This window comes from Heteronotia binoei, chromosome 8, assembly GCF_032191835.1.
Source record: "Heteronotia binoei isolate CCM8104 ecotype False Entrance Well chromosome 8, APGP_CSIRO_Hbin_v1, whole genome shotgun sequence".
In the NCBI taxonomy this organism is placed as follows: Eukaryota; Metazoa; Chordata; class Lepidosauria; order Squamata; family Gekkonidae; genus Heteronotia; species Heteronotia binoei.
Window position 1 is genome coordinate 8,170,505 of NC_083230.1, and position 18,474 is coordinate 8,188,978.

Below are 18,474 nucleotides of genomic sequence, written 5' to 3' on the forward strand. Positions count from 1 at the left end.
GAGATGTTCCATGCATGCTGCAGTAACTATAAGCAATCTAAACTGCTTGGGACGTTAACAGTGTAATAATCAAGTTTCAACAATAAGCAAGGTGTGAAACAGAGTTTTAAGAACTGTATAACCCAATAATGACTATAAGCTGAATGCAAAATTCTACATAAGTGCAACAATAATAAGGCAAATAGTCTCATGTAATCCCTGAGGAGAAGGAAAAGGAACACCCCCCCCCCCAGTAATTACTGGAATAAAATCCTTAGAAGGAGACTATTGGTGACACGGGGCTAATTTAAGAGAACTCCACCCCCACCCCCCACCTTGATAATAGAAGCTCTGAGAACAGGATGACATAATACAATTATCAGAACTAAAACATTTGCAAAGCTAACTCTGAATGGCTATACTGGGCATTAGGGTAAGGCAGTGAAATATGCAAACTGTAGATTTATCCCTCGTTAGAAGAAGAAGAGGAGGGGCGATGATGTTTCTGGTTAGATTTGGAAGCATCAGAAGGCATTTTAATGTGAAGAGATTTGAGTAGAGCAAAGCCCGAAGCTAAGTCTTCCACTAAACAGAGTTTGTCTTTAAAAGAAGTCTGCAGCCGTGTAAGGTTTTTCCACTTACAGCGAATGTGAGCTTGCTGCAGAGCATCTATTATTGGTTTGAGGCTCCAGCAGCAGCTAAGGACTTCAAGGGAAAGCTCTTGATAGACAAAGATTTGTTCTCCTTTGTAGCTTAAGTGGCCATTAGCATGGGCCGCTACAAGGATTGTTTTTCTTAATCATGCCTCAGGGATTACTGCCACAATATCATGCAGCCCCTGTCTTGCCAGGTTGTTAAACTGCCCCAAATAGTAAGCATTGGAGATAAAGGGGAGCAAGTCCTTACACAGATCTAGTTCACATTTCAGCCAATTAGTGATTAAAAGAACAGTGTCAGTGTTTAAAGTAAGCTGTTCAGCAAAGCCACAAAATTCACATTGTTTTGGTGTGCTGTGGATTTAAGCAATAAGATCTGATCATGGAGGGCACCATTTTCTGTCTTCAGAACCCTGACGCTTCCTTTAGGGCAAGCCCAAGATCCTTCGCCCCTGATTTGCAATGTTGAGTGCTTGTTTAAAATCATTAAATTGCTCAGTCAATGGCTGAATCAGTCAATGGCTGGCTCAATCAATGGCTGCCATAATGTCTTTTAAACGGATTTCCATAGAAGCTAGCAGAGAAGCCAGCGCTGGGTCGGAGAGGGTGAGAGTGCTGGGCCCATGGCCGCTTCCTCCGTCACCATGTCATTCTCCTCAGAGAGATCAGGCTCAAAGTTTTTATCAGCAGATTGTTGTTGTTGGGGGGGGAGCTGAAATGGCCTTACCTCTAGCAGAACTGGAAGCTGCTTTTTTCAAGTTACCTTTGCCCATTATTTGTGAGTCTTAGAACTGATTTTAAATGCTGTATCAGTGGTTCAGGGAAGATCGAGGGAGAGAGCTACTCTACTCAAGCAGCCATCTTCCTCGGCACTGGCACCACACCTCCCATGTGTGTTTTAACAGAATGGCTAATTGTCGTGTTCTGTAAAACTGGTTCCTTTGTATGTTTAAAAATCTTTGGCTTAAAAGACCTTAAACTTTTATCTCTCAAAATCTGAAGAAACAAATAGGATTTAGCAGAACAAGCCTTTTTCTTCTTGCTCAAAAGAAGATCAATAACTGCCACTGAATAAAAAAATGCAATCTTCTGGTTTAATGAATCATTTTAAACCATCTTTCAGGTAACAGTGAATGTTCTTGAAGAAAATGATGAAAAACCAGTTTGTTCCTCAAGCTCACATTTGCTGGAGGTTCCTGTCGGCCTGACTTCGGGCACCAATATCGACGGCCTCTACATATCATGTGTCGATCAGGATTCGAGTCCCAGAACTTTCCGTTACTTTATTAACTCAGGTACTACGCTTTTGGATTCTTGACATTCACTATCATGGCCCACAACAGAAGCTGTTGGATGCAGAAAATCTTGTAGGTTGTTAGACTTTTGCAAAGTAGGTATATAGTATAACAAAATTATACCTGGGTTGTGAGTTGTAACAGGGATTTTTTTAAAAAAATAGCTTGTCTTATCATTACTGACCTTCACCTACATGTACAGTTGCAGAGGTGGGCAGGTTCCAAGATGTTCTGTCCACTTACATAAGCTTGCAGCAAGGACAGAGAGTCTTGAGTCATGACAATGTCAATCATCCATTTAATACACAGGAATTCTCTCAATCTACTGGTGCTCGCATCTATCAGTCTAAAGGTTTGCTTCATGTATTTTCCCTTGGGTGGGTTTGTATGGTAAGAAGAGATTTCACATCACAGTTCTCTTTAAGGACTGTTCCCCACAGTATGGTAATTGTGTAAATGTGCAATGGCAAATGTGTTTTCCCACCACTTGCATAAGCAAGAAGGCATTGCATCCAACTCTTGGCTCCCTATCTAGTACATCAACATTCTGTGTGTGAGTGTAAAATATTTTAAATGTCTGTGAAAAAATGTAAGGTGCAGATTTAAAGTATGTAACAGCTTAAGCGTTAGAATAACAAACTGCCACACTGTCCTCGTCATGTCTTATCTTTTAGAGTCACAGATTCTGACTCATGCCTTGGACCCATTGGAGTGCTTCCATGGACAGAAGGATTTCTGTCTGCAGAGGATGATTTTCTCACCTCCCATTACAGCTTCAACTGTTCCACCAAAGCTGTACCTGGGAGCTGCAGTGGAAGGAGGAAGGTGAAAAATACTGCAGAAACACTCCAGTGGCTCCAGACTGCCATATGTAATTGTCTAGGGTTTTTAATTGACTGCATACTTAATTGTTAACAGTAGCCATGAAATATAATAAAACGCTATAGACAAAGGCAAATGGCTTGGGATGATATGACTGTCAGTCCTGCAATTATCAGGGGATGGCTGCAATCATCCCATGATAACCATACAGTGCAAACCTAAACAGTTATACCCATCTAAATGCAGGGGGGTTTAGGATTTGCACTATAATTTCATCTGGCTAGCTGAATCTGTCATAATGTACTAAGTATAAGAGAGAAATTGTCAAGCAAGCGGATCTCAAAGTAACCAGTCCTTGAGTTGAAACAAAGTATAGGTTTATTGATAATCCATGTGCTTCTATTGAACCAAGAATTGGAACTGATACAGAGTAATAGCAGAATGCATATTTAAAGATGGCACATCAAAGGTTCTATCAACAAAGCTACAATTACTAAACAGTCCTGTATTCACGTGTGAAAATTCAAACAGTACTTTCTTTATCTCCCTGCGGTTATACTTCCTGGGTCCAGGCTTGGCCTGGGAAAATATCCCTGGAGGCTTTATTTTCAAAGAGCAAATCCCTGCATTTGTTAGTAAAAGCCAAAGAGGTGCCGGCTAACTTTCTACTTTGATGTGCCCAGCTTTGTTTCAGGGTTAGTGACAGTAACAGCATGGCAGTTATAGTCTGATAAACATAGACAGTTATGGTAAAATAAAACATTGCTTGACAGAAATACCTTTCTTCACATGCAGCAGTATTTCTCAATAAAGAAAAAACGTATGCAATAATACCCATGGAAACTGATTATGTCATAAATCTATCCATACAGTTGATTTTCTTCAGACTCTGTTATCCTATGTGTCTTGTTGACTCTGAGTTTTCTCCGACTCTACTATTAGGTAATGTGAATAATCATTTCACTTTTTCGCCAAGTGCTGGCTCCAGTATCTCGCGGCTGATTCTTGTGTCCCCATTTGACTATGAAAGAGGACTAGATAGAGTCTGGGAATATAGGCTGGAAGTCTTCATAACAGATGATAATTTGTTATCAGTGACAAACGGATCTACTGCCCTTGTTCAAACGGGTACAGTGACATTAACCATCCAAGTCATTCCTAATCCAACCACCATGATCCCAACAACAGTAAGTCTGCTAGAACACTGAACACGGAATGTGGACTGGTGTTGGTTTATTTATTTATTCACATGCTTTATTTATAATCCACTTTTCTCACTGAAACAAAGGAGGACATTATGCCAAAAGGAAGAAACTCCCTAAGAATAGCAAACAGAGAAGCAGAACTGACAAAAGGAAAGGATACAGAGTGCTCTGACTTGTTCACCTTCCAAATTCTACTGCTCCCTCCACAGCATTGGTGTATAGGACCAGCTGAAGGTTTTTTTAGTGCCCTAGGCAAGCTATGATTTTGGCTCCCCCCACAATTCAATAGAAATAAATTTTCAAAGTCCAGAATGCATGTTTTATTTACTGGGCATTTAAAATGAACAATATAAAAATAGAGAAGCTCTTCGAAAGTCCTATATGCTTCACCATGACTGCTATAGAATGCCAGAATTAACAGATATGGAGATTGTAGAAGTCAGTTAGTGCCAAATTTCCCCTTCAAGCCAGTAAAGGAGGTTCACCTCAACATTTTCAAGCTTTTCAAACTCTGATGCCCTTGGCAATCACCTAGATTTACCTAGTAGCTGGCCCAGCCCTTCTGGTGTACTGGGTGCAAAGAGATATGTTGTTCTCCACTTCCAACAAGTACAGTGAGTCATCTCAGTTTAAACCCTGATAGATGCAGTTAAATCTGGTAAATGCAAATGTAAATGCAAATGCCATAATTTTTAATGCCATTGCTTACAATTTTGTTCTCCTATATCGGTGTGTGTGTATACATACACACACACATATACACATACACACACCTACTGAAACACTGATCATCAAGAAACTTCTTTTTGGATTTCATTTTACAAGCCAGGTGTTACCCTTCTGACCAGCAGAGAAAACGTCTATTTTGTTTCGGCTTGGTATGTGCCCTTCATCGTCTGTCTTGGCAGTTTGCTCCTCCTTGGACTTCTTGGGTATCTGATCTTCTTGCTGGCAAGATATATCCGTACCAACTGCTGGCCAAAGCCCAAAGAAAATAAAATGCCATTGTAAGTAATATGAAAGAAACAATATACCTAGCGTTGTTTCCTGATATATCAGTATATTTGTGAGTTTCCTGAAATGACATGAGTGGTTGTATCCCTTTGACTCACTGGTTCTTCAGTGGTCCCATTAAGGTTCTGTGGAAGTGCAAGAGAATCTTAAAAGAAGGTCTGTCATCAAGTAACCACTTACTTTTTGTTGTTGTTGTTCTATTTATAACATCCTATATCTTACCATTACACAAAGCTATGTATGAAACTTTCTTCTAGCTAAAGGGAACTTCCTCCAACTTAAGTGGCTCTTCTGCTGAAGGAACAGCCACTTCCATTGGATGAAGATTCCTTAGACTGGAGAAAAATTCTATAAACTGGAGGAACATCTTTCAGCCTATAGTAGGATACTTCCCAATATTCCTCTTTCATGGAAATATATCTTGAGTCTCATATAATTAATGGAATGTATGCTTTTATATTTTATAGCAGTCTGTAATTTTGACATGACCCATAACAGACTGGAATCCTGGTGGGGCGGCGGCGGGGGGTGGGGAGGTTGTTTTCAGGGAACCCACTAACTACGATGCTACCATATTTTGTAGATTAGCTGGCTTAAGTAATATATGCACCAATACAGTGCCCTGGCACTTCTATGCCACTTCTGCCTGTCAATGTAGGCCATTCCAGCCCGGGAATATCCCCCAACAGCAGTGGAAAGTTATGCTATCAAAGGAAAATGGCATAGCCCAGGGGTGGCCAACAGTAGCTCTCCAGGATTTTTTTTGCCTACAACTCCCATCAGCCCCAGCCATTGGCCATGCTGGCTGGGGCTGATGGGAGTTGTAGGCAAAAACATCTGGAGAGCTACCTTTGGCCACCCCTGGCATAGCCCATAGGCAGTGAAATACAAAGCAGGAAGATCACAGTGAAGCAAGAAAAAATCAATGATAATAAACTGTGATCACAAAGCACTAATAAAGTACAACAGCATTAAATGGTAACAAACATAGCAGTCTTCTTGAATAATCTCACAAATATAACAGTTTCAATAATAAAGCATAAAGTGTCAATAAAACAGCATAAAGGCAATATATCCATATGAAGAATCCACCAAATAGATACACGTATTCCAGATATATACCATGTTTCAGAATAAAAGTTTCCTCCCTCAGAGTCGATTCCACTTGAGCTTCCACAATTCAAAAATCATATAAGGTAACAGTATGCTCAGTTGGAATTCCACTTGGTCCCTGTATTTCACCCAGTGCAATGAAAACTTTCTGGTGAGGCTTCAGTTCACAATACATCAGGCAACAGCTCAACAATGCCCACTGACTGAAGGAGAGTGTGTCCTACAATTGAGTTCAACTGTGTAGCCAAGTTATCTTAAAGTTTCTACAACCATTCAGGCATTTCCGAATCAGGTTCTTCCTCAAACTTTCCCTCCCTTTCTTTCATCTGTGTTGACATTATTGATGTCTATATAGCCTATAGAGATTTTTCATTAATTTATTACATCAAACTTTTAATTTAATTACTGTTACACCAATAAAACAATTAAGCTTAAACCTTAAGTTTATAATATAAAACAATGTCAAATAAAACTGTATCTCAATATTCAACAACAAGAAACTTGTATTTCAGAAACACTAATTTATAGTTATATTAAAAGAAGGATTACAGAAACGTTAGAGATAGTAAAAATAAAAAGAAGATAGGGTTAAATACAATATGAAATGCTAAATTAAGGTAATCTGTTAATAAAATTAGTATTTATTAATTACTCTCTTGTCAGGACCATTTCACATAAAGAATAAATCATATTACATTAGTTTTTTGTTAATATTATTGAAGAATTTGGGTTCTTGTATTGAGTACTTATTACCTTATATAGGGCTTGGCATTCAAATCTTCACTTGGCATCAATACAAACATCCAACATGAACCTATTGAAGGCAAGTTCAGCAATAGTTGTAAATTCCACTGCAGATAGTTGTGAATTCCACTGGATTGCAGCAAAGACCACTACAAAAATTGAAAATCCAGATTAATCCAGTCAAAATAAACATGGGCTGAGAGAAGTTTTTCCAGAGTTTCCAAAAATCGCCTCCCCCCAGGAGGCTTGTATTACTGCCAAAACAGAATGGAAGCTCAGGTGATTCAAATGCAGCAGGCACAATATGAAATAAGAAAAGAAATAAACTTTATTCAAATGGGAAATAAAAAGAAATAAACTCTATGCAAATGGGACCTTTGGTAGACATCCATAGGAAGAATAACAAAGATAGAAACAGAGTCGGATCTGGGTGGGGGTGGGGGTAAAGGGGGTGTTTTGCTCCTGGCGCTGCCAGGGGGGCGCCCCCCCCCCCCCAGGAAGGGGGGGAGAAAGATCGGGTTCTTTTGCACCGCCACCCGGCTCGCTGGAATCCCTTCCCTTGCCTCACCTGCAGCAATACAGGAATACAAGAATCGCTCCCTCTCGGCTACTTTTCTTCTCTCCCCCTTCAGAAGTGCTTTCATCTCCTCCCCCACAAAAAACCCCAGCTTCTGCTCTGCATGAAAAAGCCCTTTGCCAGCAGTTTGACAATTGCAGTTCATTCCCGCAGATCAGAAAGTCAAGCAGGTGAGAAAAAAAATCCAGGCTGACCATTTGCTGCTACCGAAACAGAGAATAAAAAGAAGAGTCGCTTTCTCTATTCCACCTCTGGGATTCTTCTGTAAACAAGACCCGCTCGCTCTCTCCAAGATCCCCACCCCCTGTCCCTCCACCCTTTCCAGACTTAGAGCCAACAAGCCCGAAGGGAAGATCGTGGACATGCTGGTAGGAGAGTTTCAAAGAAGTCAGTGATTGACTTGCACTGGAGTAAGTTTTTAGGGAAAAAGGTAAAAGTCGGATCTACACGGATCTTCATGAATTCATATGATTTTTACATTGAAATGCAATCAAACCACTATTATTCTGTAGATCCTGTCTTAGACTGTAGGCAGGACCATAAAAAATCATGCTTCCACAGATTCGTGGCGACTCACCAATGCAAAAACAGGGTTCCAAAGCACGGATCCTCATGAATTCATTTGATTTTTACAGTGAAATGAAATAAAAAAAAACATTATGCTGTAGATCCTGTCTTAGACTATAGGCAGCACCAGAAAAATCAGGCCTCCACCAATCTGTGGTGTCACAACAGAGGAAAAACATGTTTCCAAACCACGGATCCTCATGGATCCTCATGATTATTGCTTTGGATTCCCCCAAGCTCACCATCCAATCATATACCAGGGTGTTTGTTGTGGGGGAGGAAGATAAAGGAGATTGTGAGCCTCTCTTGACCCTGAGGGGAGGGTGGAATATAAATCCAATGTCTTCTTCTTCTTCTGCAAGTCCACCACATATGAAAGAAAGAGCCTTCCACCTCTTTACATTTCCAGCAGGCACCTAGGTAGCTCTGAACCATCTTCTTAATACCTTTGGAAGTTATATACCATAAAAAGAACATTTTATACCAATTTTCTCTTAGTACATGACATGCAGTAAATGCAATTGCTCTCATCCACAAAACTTCCCATTGTTGAAAAGTAATTTCTAGTCCAAAATTCTGGTATCGGTGCGCCATGTATGATTTAACTTGTTCTGTTTCTGTTATATTGAAGTAAAGGTTTATAAATACATCCCAGCAAATGGTATCAAAATCAGTTAAGTCTCTCATTCAACCTCTACAGTCATGATTAGCTTCCTTGAGTCTTTAAGTTAAGAACATAAGTGAAGTCATGTTGGATCGGGCCAATGGCCCATCCAGTCCAACACTCTTATGTCACACAGTGGCAAAAACAAAAAACAGCAACCATGTTGAACAGTAATTTCTTGTGCAAAGTTAGTTAAAAATATGTCAACCTTTTGATTTCCCTTCTTCTATTTTTTGCAATGATTTAATCTCCCCTTGAGAATTCAATATCTCGTAGTAAGTTATAAACTCATTAAGTCTTCTCTCATGCTTGTCACAAAATACATCTGATGGAGACATGATTGGCAAAGTCACTGGACTAATCCTCATTTTTAAAAAGTCCCAAGTCTTAAGTAAACTGTATCTGATAACATACTGAGCCTTTGGTCTTGGTGTCAGGTTGCCCCTTAGCTTTCTTGGAGGAAGAAGAAAAATATGGAATCCTGACAATGAAAACACAAAAAGTAGCAGATAATCAAAGGTCTTTCTAGCACCAGAGGAGACCCACAGAGCCCTCAGAAGGTGGAGAACAGAGGGGAAATGTTGCAGTTGTATTAACAGTGTTTGAGCAGCCCATTTCGTACAGAACTTTGAATTATGATGGTCTTGCTTGGTTTTTTTTCCCTAAGAGATGAAGACAGAACAATGGTGCATTGGAAGAAAAATTCTATTACAAAATATTACTATCCCTATGTGTTTTGCATTAAACTTCCTTAGGTGGATCTGTGGAATACAAATGCAGCAATGCTTCCACTCTAAACCATCATAGCTGCAGTTATATTCCACAGATCCCCCGGAGGAAGGTTAATGTGAAATGCATGGGGTATTAATATTTTGGAATAAAATTTTCTTTCTACTGCACCATTGTTTTTTTTCCAACTCTTTGCTCCAAAAGAGCGCGGCTTTTTGTTTTCTTCTCATTATTTTGGGGACCTGAGCAATTTCTAGGGCTGCTGACCTTGAGGGGATCCTGGGACCCACCCTCCGTGTCCATGCTCCAAAGTGGTAATTTATGTGGTGCCTGTAAGGCAAAGCATGCTGCTCCAGTGATTGATAGGGACTGGCCCTTGAACAGACCACTTCCTGATGATCACCTGGGATGCAGCCTGTTCCAGGGGTGAGGAACAAAAGAGATGTATTACACTTGGAGTGCAAGGGCGGCATCAGTTCCTCCACAGGAATTGCTCATATCCCAAGGGAGTTCCAGAAGGGCAAAACTTCCAAAGGGGATGGGCCCAGGATGAGCCAAGCCCTTTCTAGGGCAAAGGGAAATTAGCCAGAGAGAATATGCTGCTGGCTCTTGCTCCTTAAGTTGACAGAAGCAGGGTCAGGAGAAAAGTAACTAATGAGAGAGAAGGAAACCTTGTTCAGTCTGAAGGTCTGGGGAGGGACAGTGGCTCAGTGGTAGAGCATCTGCTTGGGAAGCAGAAGGTCCCAGGTTCAATCCCTGGCATCTCCAACTAAAAAGGGTCCAGGCAAATAGGTGTGAAAAAACCTCAGCTTGAGACCCTGGAGAGCCGCTGCCAGTCTGAGAAGACAATACTGACTTTGATGGACTAAAGGTCTGATTCAGCAGCTTCATATGTTCATATGTTCAAGGTCGTGGGAGGGTGCACAGTGCTCCCTACTGGCAAGGATCTGCCAGATTCGGGCAGGTCTTCTACATAACAATCATACATTATGACTGGAAATCTGGGGAAATATGATATTCCCTCAGAATAAATACTTCTTGGAAGGGCTCCTGTGCACCAATGAGGAAATGCAAGTGAGCATTTTGCTGCATCATAGAGCAATTGCCTGGAAAAACCCTTGTCTCCAAAACTGGTGGGAAAGTGAGTAGGTGTGAGATAAGAATAGGGATATTTTAATCTTGAGTCTAGCATTCTTGCTGGAGAATAAAAACACAATAAACATTTATATCATGCTCATAGTGCTTGGGAGCACTCTTCTTTCTCTTTGCCAGAGGCACCAGATTGTGCTGTTGTGGCTCTGTCCGATGGTTGTTGAGCGTAAGCTGGTGTCACTCCCCCCAGTCATGATTCATGAATCATTATTGACATGCTCTTCATTAAAGGATGATAACCTTGCATTGCCAAGTGACTGGTCAAATATATTAATATATCTTCTTTTTTATTATTTAACAGGATAAAGACCCCAGGTATGTACCTATTTTCTGTGCTTTCCTTATCCCTTGGAATTATTCCACTGTTAAATCAGAGAGATTTTTTTTAGACTTTCTGTATTTTTCCGATGGAAGCCAATCCAGTCACTCATTCTAAAGTTCCATTGAAAGTGAAATGATTGGATAGAAATGGGCTGGACTGCACCTGATATCAGAATAATATATAATTCTGGCAGTAGTGCACAGCAGTGCCCTTACAATGTATGCGCTATCAATCACCACTGGCCCCGCCCATTATATCTGTGGCCTGCATGCCATTGGAAGTGGGATGGTCTTATATGGCAGAGCAGAGCAGATGCCAAATACTTCCAATCTCAGTCTTTGGCCCAACAAGATGGATAATAGGTCTAAATAATACCAAGGATGCCCTGGCACTGGAGAGCGGCAGCCAAAGATCATCCCCCAGTGCTATCAAAGCCACTAGTGTTCCAACTAAGTTGGAAACCAGACTAAAAAACAGACAGGAAAGCATCAAGTGGAGAAGCTTCAGTCAGATATCCCTGAGCCTGCTGTGGCGGCACTCTTTCCCACCAAAGAAGGAAGCTTAAAAACCGATCCGTAGTTTGTCCAAGCTCCCTCGGTGGACAGAGTTTATTTTTTAAAAAAGGTTCAACAATCACCTCCTTCAATTAGTTTGATAAACAGCCCTGCAGCAAGGAGGTATTAATTACCCAGCAGACAAACACCCTCTATCTGTACCTTTTAATTAACTAAGATGGGAAGGGATCAAACTAGTCAGTGATGCCTTTAAGTTCCCAGGACTCTCCAGGTTGGCAGAAAAAAGAATCTGAAACATTTAAAAAGTACCCTGGAATACTTAAATCCTCCCAAAACTAAAACTGCATTCCCTGTGCATGCACAGAGAACATATTTACCATTAGGGGGCCAAGGCAGACGCCATCACCAGACCCACAGTGTTGAGAGCCCTGCTGCCTCAAGGACTACAGGGGAAACCACCAGAGCCAACAGTGAAGCCACAGCAGTGAGGACCATCCCCGTCACCACCAGGACTATGGTTGAAGCCACCACAAGGGCTGTCCCCTTAATGATGGAACTGTGTTCCCTCCATGCCTGCCTGATGCAGCCATGGGTGAGGGAGATGGTTCCGGAGTTGCTCTTTCCACTGGGGGGGAGGCTTCAATGGGTTGGGTGGCTAGAAGCCATGCTCCCTCCCCAGTATCCCACAGAGCTGCACGGGAGACACTGCTGCTGGTGGATCCCTCCTAGGGTCCCACCACTGGCTCCCTTCTTCTCCTCTCTTACTCAGACCTCCTAGCAACATGGCCCTGGAGTTGCTGCAGGGGCCTCTGCCACTATTGCCTATGTCAAGGGGGAGGCTTCATCAGGCTGGGCACTTAGGAAGGAAGGTTGAGAGATAAGGGTGTGTGCAGAAAGACAGGAGAGTACATTGACAGAGAAGGGGAGAGAAGGAAGCAAAGGGGAGGAATGCCTCTTCCCTGCATGTTTCTTGCATGTCTCCCCTTTTTATTATTTATTTGTTAAATTTATATCCCACCCTTCCCACAAGCAGGTTCAGGGTGGGTAACATCAAAAGTTATAAAACATTAAAAAAACCTAGAGCGTTTTCGCACTTACTTTAAGCCGGAGCGACGCCCCTCTTCACCGCGCAGCGTCTGCACGGTTTTCGCACTAATTGCAACGCAGCACCTGGAAGAGCCGCAAAGTCCCGCGGCTTTTGCGTCGCAAATGTAAACCGCCAAAAACCAGTTTACATTTGCGACGCAAAAGCTGCGGGACTTTGCGGCTCTTCCAGGTGCTGCGTTGCAATTAGTGCAAAAACCGTGCAGACGCTGCGCGGTGAAGAGGGGCGTCGCTCCGGCTTAAGGTAAGTGCGAAAACGCTCCTAGTCATTACATTAAGTACTTTAAAACAATTAAAAGATGACAAAGTATAGTTTAGGTGGTAACCCTAACAGCTGGATAGATGGGAAGCAGGCATCGCAACAGATTAACAGCACCAATGCTCTGCATGGGCAGATGTAGCAGGGCAACTTTCAGCAGGGAGGCCTTATGATTGGACGTCCACCAACTCAACCTGGTCCACCAACCCAACCTGGTGGAACAGCTCCATTTTATAGGCCCTGCAGAACTGTAATAGGCCCTACGGGGTCCTGGTCTAAGGTGGGGAATGTGTTCCACCAAGTGAGGGCCAGGACAAAGAAGGCCCTGGCCCTGGTTGAGACTAACTGGATGTCCTTTGGGCCAGGGATAATCGGTAGTTGTTGGTCAGTGGAGCACAAAGCTCTCTGGGGAAGGTATATGGGGAGAGATGATCCCTTGGATATATCAGTCCCAGCCCACTCAGGGCTTTAAATAGTACCATCACTTTGAGATGGATCCAATAGTCAGTTAGTGGCCAGTGCAACTGGCAGAGCACTGGCAGAATGGGTGCCTGCACAGACATCACAGTCCGTAGGCGAGTTTCTGCATTTTGCAGCATCTGAAGTTTTTGGATCAGATTCAAGGATAAGCCTGTGGAGCAAATACCCCTGACTCAATCCAGCATATATTGCTTGATTGTTCTTTATACCATAACCTCCGTAAAGATTTATTTGGCAAGCTTTCTTTTTCTCCAGATTTGTCCATTCTGCCACCCTGTTATTATTTATTGAGTGATACTGAGGGGGTGGTTAGTGAGGCTGTGGCAAAATTTCTGGCTGACATCCTTAAATTTAATTCTGACCATGTTTGAATGCATCTGTAAGCTCGGTTTTATTTTGATTTTATCTCCAGTGTTTAAATTTTTATATTCTGTGTATTTTTATCTGAATCTATTATGCCATTAAAGGTTTGGTATGGTATGGTAATATGCATTTACAGTAATCTAACCTGAAAGTAACCATTGCATGGGTCACTGTGGCCAGATCCTGGGTGGAGAGATAAGGAACCAATTGCCTGATCTACTGAAGATGGTAAAAGGCAGACCTGGCAACAGTGGTGACCTGGGCGTCCATAGAGAGCGAGGCATCCAGGATCACCCCTAGGTGACGACCACCACCGCAATATCAGATCCAATTGGATGCCTAAGAACACTGAATGCCATCCTAAATCATATGGAACCAAATTAGAAGCAAATTATTTAAACTGTTTTAAATTGTTTATTTTAATGTTTAATTTAACTGTTTGTGTTTGTGAGCCGCCCTGAGTCTGCTTTGGCGGGGAGGGCGGGATATAAATCGAATAAACTAACTAACTAACAAAACTTGGTGCTAGCACCAAATGGAACCCCACCAAGAACTAGGAGCCTGATTCCTGAACCTACCCTGCCCAGGCTCAGACACAGGACCTCCATTTTTGATGGATCAAGTTTCAGCCAACTCTGTTGTAACCACCCAGACATGGCTTCTAAAACACTGCCCAGATTTTCTGGGGCAGAGTCTGGGTGGTATTACACAAATTGAATCTTTAACAGATTGTGCTACAACCACAAGAAGACCTTAATGCGGCATTTCCCAACAGCAGGGTCATGACCTGGCACTGGGCCACGGAGGCCTCAATGCCGGGTCATGGGGTCCCCGGTGGCCTGACATCCCCCACACCTTCCCCCCATGGCATCGCGCCCCCGTTCCTCCCCCCACATGGCATTGCACCCTCTCACACCTCCTCCTCCTTCTGGGAGGGAGCAGCAGCAGCACCCTATTTGGACGCCGTTCGTTTGACCTGCTGCTGGCCTGCCCCCCCATGTTGAGTGAGAGCTCACGCCGTTTTCCCGCCGGTCACGTGATTGGGCGGTGGGGAGGGGCACCGTAACCAGCATGAAACTGACCTGGGGTGGGGAAGGGAGGGAGGAGGAGGCACAGGGGAAGGAGGAGCCGCAGGAACTAGACCTGACCTTCCCCCTGACCAGCTGAGGTCAGGGGACCCAGTCTTGCTTGTGCCACGAGAGTCAGCTGCATGGCAAGAGTCAGCAGTTTAAAAGGTGAGTTGCTCCCATCCCGTTTCTTTCTGTTTTTCTTTTCTTTTCCTTTTTTTTCTCTTTCTTTCTTCCTTTTGTCCCTCCTTTCTTTCACTCCTTCCCTCCCTTTTCCTTTTTCTTATTTTCTCTATTTGTTTCCAATTCTCTTCCCCTCCCTCCCTTTAATTCATTCTTTCTCTCTATCAGTCAGTCTTTTCCCCTGCCTATCTCCCTCCCTCCCTCCTCCCTCCCTCCCTTGCCATTGCTAATCTGAGTAGAGCGAGGGGGGGTGGGAGAAGCTTGAAATGCCCTGCCATTTCGTGTTTTCCCAGGCTGCCATTTCATGTCTTTCTTTTTCTTTCTTTCTTTCTTTCTTTCTTTCTTTCTTTCTTTCTTTCTTTCTTTCTTTCTTTCTTTCTTTCTTTCTTTCTTTCTTTCTTTCTTTCTTCTCTCTCTCTCTTTCTCTCTCTTTCTCTCTCTCTCTCTCTCTCTCTCTTTCTTTCTCTCTTTCTTTCTCTCTTTCTCTCAGTCAGTCTTTTCCCCTGTCTTTCTTCCTTCTCTCTCTCTGTCAGTCAGTCTTTCCCCTGCCTGTCTGCGCGTGAGAGAAGAGTCTCCTGCCAGAGCAGTGGAGGGACTTGGCAACCCTAATAGCAAGTAGCATTTAATGGAGCATAATGTTTTTCAAACAAGCCTCCTGAGCACCTCTTGACTAAAAAAAAGATTTCTTTCAGAACCCCCGAAGTCAGCCTTTACAGCCACTAATCATGTATGGATAATCTGGAATATATTTAGGAAAAACAATTTTATCCTCTGTATTTTTTCTCTATAGAGAAGAAGAAAGTTAAGAAAGAAGTAGTTTGGGTAAGTGTTCTGTAAAATAAAAATGGGAAAAACCAAATTGATAATTGGTTCAGGAAATATAACCAGTTTTTCATTAGGTTTTGGTCTTCTTTATCATGGAGAGTGTTGGGAAAGACAGAAATACTTACATCAGACTGCCATGCTGCTGGTTAGAGACACAAGAAACTGTTTAGGAAAAAAGATGCTGGTATCAGCTCTACAAGGATGAGAAACAACTCAGTGGGACTCACTCCACAGCTCACAGAGAGCCACATCCATGATCACTTATCCCCACCAATGAAAAGAGACACTGTCACTGCATCGCTGCTTTGCCTACCATCCCACCAAATCCACGCATGCAGTAATCTTGCATATATACAGAGCCTAAAATTAGAAGAACCCCAGGTGGCATGTGAGAGCAAGGGACCAGGAAGGGCTTTGTACTGGCTGCCACCACTCTGGTGAGGATCTGTCTAAGAAAGTCCAGAGCACCCACACACCCATCTTCCCTCTTAACAAAACACCTTCCATCCAGGACTAAAGAGATGTGAGGACCCAGGCAGTATACCAATAACAAGTTTATTGTAAGTGCTCAAAACATGTGAGTTTTATTACTAGTGCAACACTAAAAGTAGGAATAGTCAAGAAAATAACAGCCCTGACATGACAAACTAAATGTTTCCTTCCTCTAATGCCAACAGACTCACCACCCTCCTTGGATGAGGGATCCCTCCTGCTACAGTAAGGCTGCCAAGCCCCTGGTCTGGGCGGGGAATCCCCCACCCCAGAGGTTCCCAACCCGCCGGCCCACATTGGGCCAGCGGGGGGAACCTCCCCCTGCGTCGCTGGTGCGATGACACCACCCAGAAATGACATCATCAAAATGGTGGCATGCGCACAAGGGCTGCTCTAGGAGCTGACACCTAAGCTAGGAAATAAGAAGGGGAAGTTTATTTAAGTATTTAATCGTATTGATTAAAGGGGATCTGCATGCCTCTGAAGCATCAGTGGCTTTCTTGCCACTCTTAATTAAACTTGCGCTGCTATAACACAGCTTAGATCAATATTTCCAATTGCACCTCACCCCCTAATTTAACAGGGAGGCTCAAATCCACATCTTCTTTCCCTTTTTAGGAGATGACCAATGTAAATGCTGTTTTTGATGGAGAAGCAAGAGATCCAGGTATTATCACTAACAATTACAAGAATGAGAATTTTTCTTTCTGTTGAAACATGCAATGTTAGTGAGACAGATGCATTCCCAATGCAAGTAGGAAAGCCACACTGTAATAGCAGCAGGAGTGGAGCACCGTAGTAATAATACATATTGGCCCCAATCCACTCATTGATTTGAACATAAGAAGAGCCCTGCTGTATCAGACCAGTTGCACAACTAGTTTAACATTGTGTTTCACACAGTGGCCAACTAGTTGCCCTGGAGGGCCAAGGAACAGGGCATAAATGCCAAGGTCTTTCCTTGATGTTGCCTCCCATGCTGATATTCACAGGCTTGCAGCCTCTATATGGGGAAATTTCCTTTAGTTGCCTTGACTGCTAGCCATTGATGAACCTCTCCTCTATTAAGCTATTTATAATCCCCCCCTTTAAAGCCATCTATGCTTCTGATCATCTCTATTTCCACTGGCAGTGAATTATACAATTTAGTTAGGCAAATATTATTCTCATGCTTTGTTGCTAAGCTCACAAAAGCCAGCCTCTTCTTCGGTGAAAAGGAGTAGTAGCTGAATTGTTGTTTTCTTCCATAGTCACTGGCCACTTGTATGAATTTAATTCAAAGTCTGGGGCTCGCAGATGGAAAAATATAAATGTGCCTCCTGAATCTGAAGCAAAGGATCCAGTGGCACAGGTAATGGCTACTAAAACAAACCCTGGTCGAGGGAATCTAAGCAGAAAGGAAGCTGTCAGCAAGAAGGGACGAGAAGACAGCATGGCGTCAGCACCCCTAGAAAAGAAGACTGAGATTTCTGAACAGGATAATGATCAAAAATTACAGGTGCCAAAAGAAAAATCTCTGGTTAATGGGTCAGCAATTCCCCCATACAGGTCACCCATCCCATCTCCTAAAATATACCCTAAATATCAAAGTCAAGTTTAAAACTCTTTACTGATATTCCAAAAACAGAGAGGTAATGTGAACACATTTTTCTTGTTATTAATTAAACCCTTTTGAATTAGTGATTAAAAGGGACACTGTTAAACCACAGCCTGTTGCGGGTAACAATTCCAATTCGGATGGCATGTTCAGAGTGCAGTCAATTGCAATGATCTGAGATACACAAGAGGTGTGTGAGTGGCTTGATAAATTTCCAGCTGCTTTGACATTCCTAACCTGAGGGGCAAGGTGCTAGCCTGCAGCTAGAAAAACTGGATATGAATTCCATTTGAGACTTACAGCTTATTTCTGGAAGACTGGCTGATATTTTTAAACATATTTTTCAAAAATTATGGGCCATTTAACAATGAACCAAATTGGAATTGCTGTTGCCACAAAGTATTGTTCCCAAAATGAATTCTATGACTTTTATACTTGTGTAATACATAAATTTGCTAAAATTATGGAAATTTAGAGTCTTGATCATTCGCAGGTTTCCTAAAGATCCTGTGAAACAGGCGTGTGTCTTACACAGTCTAAGGAAAATTATTAGCATTATTGCGTGGTAAACAGTGGTGAAAGGCTACACACAGAAAAACTGCTGTACTGAGCAGCCCCCATGTAGCTTGGATTTCTAACAACCACAAGACAATTTTTTGTATGAATCCTGCTTCAGTTGCACAGGGGCAAGGGCAGCAGAGGTTGGACCTCCTCCTATGTCAGGGATTGTGTTGGTGGAAGGGAAGTGGT

General features: G+C 42.6%; 1 protein-coding gene across 1 annotated transcript in view; it reads left to right on the plus strand.

Moving 5' to 3' along the window:
- Positions 1–17,727, plus strand: part of CDHR3 (cadherin related family member 3) — a 60,883-nt gene extending 43,156 nt beyond the window's left edge. The window contains exons 12-18 of the mRNA XM_060244539.1: positions 1,759–1,930; positions 3,695–3,939; positions 4,783–4,964; positions 10,819–10,832; positions 15,601–15,632; positions 16,746–16,794; positions 17,378–17,727. Coding sequence (XP_060100522.1) covers positions 1,759–1,930; positions 3,695–3,939; positions 4,783–4,964; positions 10,819–10,832; positions 15,601–15,632; positions 16,746–16,794; positions 17,378–17,727 — 1,044 coding nt within the window. The remainder of the gene's footprint in view (positions 1–1,758; positions 1,931–3,694; positions 3,940–4,782; positions 4,965–10,818; positions 10,833–15,600; positions 15,633–16,745; positions 16,795–17,377) is intronic.
- Positions 17,728–18,474: the final 747 nt, after the last annotated feature.